Source organism: Impatiens glandulifera, chromosome 1 (genome assembly GCF_907164915.1).
Source record: "Impatiens glandulifera chromosome 1, dImpGla2.1, whole genome shotgun sequence".
Classification (NCBI taxonomy): domain Eukaryota; kingdom Viridiplantae; phylum Streptophyta; class Magnoliopsida; order Ericales; family Balsaminaceae; genus Impatiens; species Impatiens glandulifera.
In genome coordinates this window covers 120,218,243-120,227,400 of record NC_061862.1, presented here as the reverse complement: position 1 = coordinate 120,227,400, position 9,158 = coordinate 120,218,243, and the positions used below count along the sequence as shown (strand labels likewise).

The 9,158-nt window shown below is 32.3% G+C and overlaps 1 protein-coding gene across 2 annotated transcripts; it reads left to right on the top strand.

Moving 5' to 3' along the window:
- The first annotated feature begins 232 nt into the window (after window positions 1–232).
- Window positions 233–6,929, top strand: LOC124919665 (kinesin-like protein NACK1). 2 transcript variants are annotated; one of them, XM_047459971.1, is made up of 15 exons: window positions 233–378; window positions 929–1,236; window positions 1,322–1,411; window positions 1,498–1,598; window positions 1,695–1,811; window positions 2,530–2,611; window positions 2,703–2,770; window positions 2,846–2,905; window positions 2,989–3,113; window positions 3,434–3,632; window positions 3,720–3,833; window positions 3,911–4,003; window positions 4,665–5,552; window positions 5,848–6,179; window positions 6,398–6,929. In XM_047459971.1, the coding sequence occupies exons 2-15, from the start codon at window positions 1,002–1,004 to the stop codon at window positions 6,729–6,731; spliced, it is 2,838 nt and encodes a 945-aa protein (XP_047315927.1). In that variant the 5' UTR covers window positions 233–378; window positions 929–1,001; the 3' UTR covers window positions 6,732–6,929. The 2 variants fall into 2 exon arrangements, with proteins under 2 accessions (XP_047315927.1, XP_047315928.1); XM_047459972.1 differs by having other exon boundaries at window positions 233–400.
- The last annotated feature ends 2,229 nt before the right edge of the window (window positions 6,930–9,158 follow it).

Here is a 9,158-nt window from a genome sequence, read left to right as displayed (position 1 = left end):
TTCTAATGTAGCTATCATACTTTTCTTCATTTAATAGAAAGTATTGTTTTGTTGATATGAGAAATTATATATATATATATTATTTATTCTTTGTTTTTTTTTATATTTAAAAATTGAATTCTAAAATCTAACCATCTCGAAACGTTCAGCGGCTTTAATTGCACATGGGCATATAAACGACGACGTAACGTACTCAAAAATTGTCATCTACACTTGATAGATATCAGATAGCCGTTGCGATTCATTTCAAAACTCCAACCGTGCTTGCTCTCTCTCTCTCTCTTTCTCGAGGCAGGCCTAATACTATTATCGCCATCTCTTTTCAGTTCTCGGTTTCTATTTAGAGATCCATATCTGATCGATTCGATTATGTTCAAGGTATTTATCTCCAGTTTACCAGGTTTGATTCGATTAAGTTCAATGTATTCATTTGCAGTTTACCCGTTTTGATTCGATTAAGTTCAAGACTTCCATTCATCAGGTGCATTCATTCGTTAACACATCTTCATACACACGTAAATACAAAATTTGTTTCATTTCAGGTGAATTTGTCTTATAGAAAACCTAAATTTTGATTTTGTGATTTATATTTCGATATTTATTGTATGCCTGTTAACAAATTCTCAGAAACATGTTCTCTATGTCTTTCACCGATGATAAGGCTTTAAACTATATTTTCTTCATATTTTACTTAGAAACAAGATATATGTAACACAATGTGCTGTTTTGGTATGCTTTTTCTTATCTGGATCATGATTTGAATAACAATCAATTTACATTCAAGATTGTACAATGTGGTTGATTGTGATTATGATAAAATAACAGTTTTCAAGTAGACTCAATTTGTTTGTTTGATCAGCATTTTTCTACAAGAATTTCCTAGTTTTTGAATTGTTTCCTGTACTAATTCTTTGGTGTATATGTCTAGGAGTGATCATTATTTGTGTAAATCAGAAACCCAACCAGTTCTGAACAAATTTCAAATTCCAAGAGAAGTAAATATGACAGTTCCAAATACACCAGTTTCAAAAATAGAAAGGACGCCTATTTGCACTCCAGGTGGAACAAGAGCTAAGGAAGAAAAGATTGTTGTAACAGTAAGATTAAGGCCATTAAACAAAAGGGAGCTAATAGCCAAAGATCAGATAGCTTGGGAATGTATTGATGATGATCAAACGATTGTTTATAAACCACAACCTCATGAGCGAATAACTCAACAAGCCTCATTCACATTTGGTAGTTTGATATTAACAATTTCCCATTTCTGTATATAAGTGATTCAATTAACAACTTCAATGAACCCTTTTTCCTTTTTCTACAGATAGAGTATTCGGCCCAAGTTCCTTAACTGATAGCGTATATGAGGATGGAGTAAAGAAGGTCGCGTTGTCCTCCTTAATGGGTATAAATGGTAATGCATACTCATTCTATTTAGTAGTTTTGTATTCCTCTCTTGTTATTTGTATTAATTGGCTTGTATGGTATGACTATTATTAGCTACTATATTTGCATATGGCCAAACTAGCAGTGGAAAGACTTATACAATGAGGGGAATCACAGAGAAGGCAGTTACTGACATCTATGCACATATTATGAATGTAAGTATAAACATACTAAACTTGATTTAATAAAGATATGATTGAATTCTCAAAAACAAAATAAAGATAAGTTCTTGTTTTTATGTTAACATATAGACACCGCAGAGGGATTTTAGAATCAGAATCTCGGGACTTGAGATCTACAATGAAAATGTGAGGGATCTGTTGAATGCAGAATCTGGTCGAAACCTAAAGCTTCTAGATGATCCGGAGGTAATTTGCGAAGCTGACTTCTATTAATACAAAATAACGTGTTTGTCAAGTATTAAATATGTTTGCATTTTATTTAAGAAGAGCATATTATGTTATTTACCATATTTACTAAGGGTGATTGCTGATCAGCTTGTTCGGTTATTTGAACTAGATATATATCACAACCCTATTTCCAGCTATTTTTTCCTTTTAAAATAATGATATAGATTAGATTGGTTATTCGTTATCACATATTCTTACTATGCTGAGAATCTTGAAATAAAAACTAACATATTGCATGTCGCTGCCTTTTTTCTTATTAAAATAAATAAAATAATGTTTTGTATTTATGTCTATAATTGTAGTTAAATTAGTATAGAATTGGCAACTAAATCCTTGTTGGATGTAACACTTCAAAAATAAAAATATCAATTGTTTTAATTTAAGAAGTTGGATGTGAATGTTTTTCGTTAATAATACAAATAGTGTATATATCAAGTCTTGACTAGGTGACATAACGTTATTTGAACAACTCATGAATAAAGTCACGCCCAGTGTAATGCAAAATTATAAATATACACAAAAATTAATTTGTTTTTCTGGTTCTACAAAATTAATATCTGAATCCGAACCTATATCCAAGCGGATCAAATAGATCGAATACAGGGTTGATCGGTTATGGAAGTTTGGTCTGTTTTGGCGGTTGTGATGCTCACCCTTAGTATTTACATTCATGCAGAAAGGAACGACAGTTGAGAAGTTAGTTGAGGAGACAGCAAATGATGATAAACATTTGCGACAACTTATTGGTATATGTGAAGGTAAACATTTGAGGATGTGAGCATCAATGAATCAGATCATAATTCAGAACTAACACTATAGTTATGAATGATTCTTAAACATTAATTGTAGCTCAAAGACAGGTTGGTGAGACAGCTCTCAATGACACTAGTTCCAGGTCTCACCAGATCATAAGGCTGGTATGTGTTATATGTCTTTCTTTATTTATTTATTGTAATGTTTATACTTACTATTCTTGTTCATTATTTATGCAGACAATAGAAAGTACACTCCGCGAAAATTCTGAATGTGTCAAATCTTATGTTGCAAGTCTGGTAATAAATAGAAGCTTCAGTTATTTGGAAATGTGATTATTACAATTAACTTTTTTTTATTATTTCAATAAAATTCAATACAGAACTTTGTAGATCTAGCTGGTAGTGAAAGAGCCTCACAAACAAATGCAGAAGGTGCTAGACTAAGAGAAGGTTGTCTTATTAACCTCAGCTTGATGACTCTCACTACTGTAATTAGAAAGCTCAGGTCAGAATTCTAGTTCTTTTTCATTTCTTTCAATTATAGGATAAAGCAAATCTTTGTTTTCATTTTTCTTGACCAACAAATTAATAGTTTTAATTCCCCCCAAAAAAATAATAGTTTTATGTTATTTATCTTTTATGATAGAAGTGATCTTTTTCATTTTAGGATTAGGCTAGTATAAAAACATATCTAAGTTTCAACTTATGATTATTGAATGAAATTGTAAAATATTCTATACTTCTTGTCTTGATTTCTCTTGGCTTCTCACCTCCATTTCGGATAGTTTAAAGTTTGAACTTAATAATGTTAATTTGATTTTTCAGTATAGGGAAAAGAAGTGGTCATATACCATATAGAGATTCAAAGCTCACACGCATTCTGCAACATTCACTTGGTGGAAATGCACGTACAGCCATTATATGTACTTTAAGCCCAGCATTCATTCATGTTGAACAATCGAGGAATACTCTTCTGTTTGCCACTCGGGCAAAGGAAGTCACGAATAATGCTCAAGTCAACATGGTAAGAAGATTATTGTTAGTTAGTCTATATGAAATGAGTACTCCTCGTAAATGTATAAACATTTTTTCTTCTTCTTTTGCAAAACAGGTCATTTCAAACAAGCAGCTTGTAAAACATTTGCAAAAGGAAGTAGCTAGACTTGAAGCCGAGCTTCGGGTACCAGATGCTGCCCCTAGTGAAAAGGATTTGAAAATTCAGCAGGTAGGTTTTGTTGATGATATATTTATAAAATTGTTTTTTTTTTCCTTTTATACTCATCACATGAATTATGTTTTTAGATGGAAAAGGAAATTCAGGAGTTGAGGATACAACTTGATCTTGCGCTTTCCCAAGTGGAAGAGTTAAGTAGAATACTTGGAGAGGAACAAAAGGTCTCTTCTTTTCTACTTCTTTTGTCTCTTAGAAATCAATTTGTCTACAATGTTTAGTTTTCAAGAGGAAAAAAACTCATTTTACTTTCTAAACTTTTTTTTCTCTTCCTCGGTAGATCGGTTCTTCTTACTAAACTTTTAAAAATAGTTCAAATTAGTTCCTTAATATATTTTCGTCAGTGGTTTGAGATTAAATGAGCTAAAAAGTTGAGTAGAGATAATTTAATTTGTTTTAAGAGTTAACTAGAATAACGCGATGATATGTAAATTGAGCTATTTGGAAAAGTAGAGGAAGCAAAACGAGCCTTTTATGCAAATTTATGAAAAAAACTTCTATCCTTATTGAAATGTTAAGGTCGATAACTTTTATTATTATTATTATTATTAAATTTATTGTTTCATATTCTAAGTCATGAACATGTGATTTGAAAAAGCTCATTTTACTTGATCTGTTGTACACTTCAGAAATAACAGTATATTTTAATCAATTGATTGAGATTACATTGTCGAAGATAAGTAATATGATTCAATTTTAAGAGCTTTTTAGGTATGTTCGATAAGAAAAATTAACTTCTATCCTTTTTGAAATTTTAAAGTTGATTTTTTTATGTTAAAATTATTGTTTATACTCTACGTCTTGAATATTGCTCATTGAATGTAGGATGAGAAGAATGTCGAGACTAAGAATCCACCAGCAAAGAAATGTCTCTCATTCTCTAGTACGTTGTCACCAAAACATGACAGCACAAGAAAAAAGAATAATACAAGAAGGCAAACATTGAGGCAATCGTCCACAGTTCCTTTCACATTGATGCATGAAATTAAGAAGCTGGAGCATCTTCAGTTGCAACTTGGGGACGAAGCAAACCGTGCTCTAGAAGTGTTGCAAAAAGAGGTAGCTTGTCATAGACAAGGAAACCAAGATGTTGTTGAGACAATGGCCAAGCTTGAAGCCGAAATAAAAGACATGCGACGAACATGTCAAGGAGTTACAAAAGAAGTAGTTGAAGTTGATTCTTTTGTTTCGGTTCACAAAAGTATAAGCGCAAACTTGAAAGAAGAAATTACGAAGCTTCATTCACAAGGAAGCACCATTGCAGATCTTGAAGAGAAACTTGAAAACGTCCAAAGGTCTATAGATAAACTTGTAATGTCTATTCCATGTAACAATAATCATCAGTCTGAAGAACTTCCAATGAAGTCATCATCAAAGAGCCAATTGAAAAAGAAGCTACTTCCTTTGTCATCATCTTCTCAAAGAGGATACCAATTTGATAATGAAAACAGACCGCCAGAGGATGATGATGAAAACAATTTGCCTAGAAAATCTGGGCAAGTGCTGTGTGAGAGTAATTCTCCTATGAAGACTGAAGACACGTCAAGGGAGAATACTCCTTACCGACGATCCGGTTCAGTCAACATGAGAAAAATGCAGAAGATGTTCAAAAACGCTGCAGATGATAATGCAAGGAGCGTAAGAGCATATGTGACAGAGCTTAAAGAACGTGTGGCTAAATTACAATACCAAAAACAGTTATTGGTTTGCCAGGTACGTAGAATTTCCACCTGTTATATATAAACTTTTGTGATCGGCCTATAGTAAGTAGTAAGTTTTAAACTAAGAGGCTTAGATTTCAGATTCAATTCCCATTAAAAGCACAGAAGTGGGTAAAATTAACCTATGTAGAATTTTTATTTGTTAGATAAACCTTTTAATCCCACCCGAAGTTCAAGTGGTAAAATCATTGAACTTAAGAGGCTGAGTTCCATTTCCACTTAAAATACTTTGATTGAAATGTGAAGTCAGCTATATGTTGCGCTAAAAATTAACAACCGCATAATAGGTGCTTGAGCTGGAAGCGAATGAAACTGCGGGATACAACATAGAGAATGATGAGAGCTTGGATAATATTGAAGAAAACTCCCTGGCTCCATGGGACATTACGTTTGGAGAGTGGAGGCAACAAATTCTTGAGCTATGGGATGTTTGTCACGTCTCTATTATCCACAGGACACAATTCTATTTGCTATTCAAAGGTGATCCTAATGATCAGATTTATATGGAAGTAGAGATGAGGCGCCTCCACTGGCTGGAACAACACCTACGGGAACCAAAAAACGCAACCACAATGCTGGTTGGCGAAGATAACAACGCAACCATCTCTTTGTCATCAAGGTATTAATCTTTTGCTTTATAAGCAATACTTGCTTAGATATTTTATTTTTTGGAAAAATGACATTGTGTAATTTTATTAAAAAATAAATCCCAATGAAGGAAACTGTTTTCACACAAGAAAAGTAACAACAAAACAAAATGAGAGACTTTTGCACTTATTTTTTTCCACACTTGTTTTGCATATTACTTGCTTAGATGTTGTTTATGTAATCTTGCAGTATTAAAGCATTGAAGCGAGAAAGGGAGTTTCTTGCTAAGAGAGTAACATCGCATTTGAGTGTTGACGAAAGAGATACATTATACATAAAATGGGATGTTCCATTAGAAGGAAAGCAGAGAAAGATTCAACTCATTAACAAGCTTTGGACTGATCCATTTGATCGTAAACATGTGGAGGAGAGCGCTGAGATTGTTGCTAAACTAGTTGGGTTTTGTGGAGATCGTTCTATGTCTAAAGAGATGTTTGAACTTAATATCGCACTTCCATCCGATAAGCAGCGGCCATGGATTATGATGGGATGGAACCAAATCTCTAACCTTCTCCATCTTTGAGAAAATGTTAGCCTGTAATTAATTTAGTTTGTTCAAATCACATTCTTTTTAATATTTTTTTGTAGATAATGTTTTTTTTTTCTCTCTTCAGATTACCATACTGCATGAGGATGAGGGTATTTTGCATCCTTCGTTACTGGTTTTGTTTTTCTTTCTTTCTAAATTTGAGACTTTAACTTATTACAGTTAGATACATTAGCATTGACTTTTTATGTTGAAGTTGATTTATGAAAAAACAAAATCTGATTTTAGTAACACTTGATTTTAATGTTAGTTATATTCAAATCGGTTGACTGATAAGTCACATAATGGGGAAAGGACCATGAATTTTACAAGGTATTCGGTTTTGAACAAAATACTTCTCAGATGATATTTTTATACTACCACTAACCTCTTACAAAATTGTAGTGTTATTTTCCTATTAAACTTTAATCAAATTACTCATGTCAAGTTACCTCCTTCTAGTCCTATTGATGAGAAGAGTCTGAATACTTATTGAATAATAAACAAAGAATTTTTCAATTTGTTGATTTTTTTTAATAAATAATGATAGCATGTGATATTCATTTTAATTTAAGGTGTTATAATTGAGCAATGAGTTTATAATCACAAGTAATACAAATAATTTTTTTTAGTCAGAATTTGAATGGTAACTTCAAATATTCATATTGAGAGAAATTACGAGAGATTTGTTGACATTTTTATTGTCAACGCTTGTTTATTCCATTTTTGGCTAGAATTACAAATTGAGGCTTCTTATTGAGTGCCAATTGCAAAATCGGACCTCCTATTTAAAACTTTACAAATTGAGGTTTTTCATTGCCAATTTTTACAAAATAAGGTTTCTCGCTAACAGAAATGGATGTCTGTTAAAAATAAATTAGGTGTCATTTATATTTATAAAAAAATAAAGAAAGCTGACTTACACACGTGGCAATTTAATTTTACTTAATAATTATTATTATCCAACAAATTTATTCATTCAAATAAAAATAAAAATAATTCTCAATTTTCTCTCACAATACACACATCCGTCCAATCCTCCAATTAAACCCTCATCTCCATTTCTCCATTCCTCCACGTAAACTCTCATCCACATTTTTCCATTCTTTTCTCAATCCATCATTCTTCCTTCCATTCTTTTTAGTAAGTCGTCCGCTCAATTCCTTTCAGTAAGTCGCCCGCCGCCCGCAACCTGCCTCCGCCATCGACCATTCCTCCAGGTAAACCCTCATCTCTTTTATGATTTTCATTTCAAAACACAAGCTGGGTTGTTAAAAGCTGTAAAGGTCTTCATCCAATTTAAATATTTCTGCAAATGAAACACAATATAGCAACAACATAAACACACAATTTTTTTTATCAATCCACAACACACAATTTTAACTTACAAACACAAATACATATAAAAGAGCAACATAGCAGCAAATACAACATTGATCTTCCATTTTATTCTATTTGTTCTATTTTCTTTCTTTGCACTTCATTACTTCAATCTTTTCTTCCAATTTATGAATATTGACAGATTTTTCATTAAAAGAAGCAAGAAGATTGTTATGTATCTTTCGTAAATCTTTCAATTCCTTATAAAGTTGAAGAGTCCTTCCACTTAATTGAGGTTCCACAAAATCAAAGAAGCGACAACCTCAATTCTACAAAAATGTAACAATTACTGAAATGAAAAAGGAATACTGAATAAACAAAAAATTACCTTGTAATTTGGACATCCTACAAATCTTCTTCCAAGGTTTGAAGTTTCTCTCAGGGTTGTCCAAATCGGACATTCTAAACCACAATAACAATAAACACTCGACATTTAACTTTGAAAGGGACTTGGGAAGAAGACATTATAAATCTGACAAATAATAGTTTAGGGTTTAAACATGGATTTGTTAATGTCATCTTTTGCTTTTGCGATTAAGAGACTTAAGAAAGGAAGAAACCTGAAAAACGTGAAAATCAAACATGATTCATAAAAGAGATGAGGGTTTACTTGGAGGAATTGTCGATGGCGGAGGCAGGTTGCGGGCGGCGGGCGACTTACTAAAAGGAATGAAGCGGACGACTTACTGAAAAAAATGGAAGGAAGAATGATGGACTGAGAAAAAATGGAGAAATGGAGATGAGGGTTTGCGTGGAGGAATAGAGATGAGGGTTTACCTAGAGGAATGTAGGTGTGTATTGTGAGAGAAGATTGTGAATTATTTTTATTTGAATAAATAAATTTGTTTAATAATAACAATTATTAAGTAAAATTAAATTGCCATAGGACACCTAACTTTATTTTTTTATAAATATAAATGTCACCTAATTTATTTTTAACAGACAACCATTTCCATTAGTGAGATGTCTTATTTTGTAAAAATTGGCAATGGAAAGACTCAATTTGTGAGGTTTTAAATAAGAGGTCCGATATTACAATTGACA

What these genes read in the sequence shown, in the direction of transcription:
- LOC124919665 (XM_047459971.1), top strand. Translation starts at nt 1,002, where the DNA reads ATGACAGTTCCAAATACACCAGTTTCAAAAATAGAAAGGACGCCTATT. An exon ending in TCTATGCACATATTATGAAT is followed by an intron (nt 1,599 to 1,694) that starts GTAAGTATAAAC and finishes GTTAACATATAG; the next exon opens with ACACCGCAGAGGGATTTTAG. An exon ending in ACTTATTGGTATATGTGAAG is followed by an intron (nt 2,612 to 2,702) that starts GTAAACATTTGA and finishes CATTAATTGTAG; the next exon opens with CTCAAAGACAGGTTGGTGAG.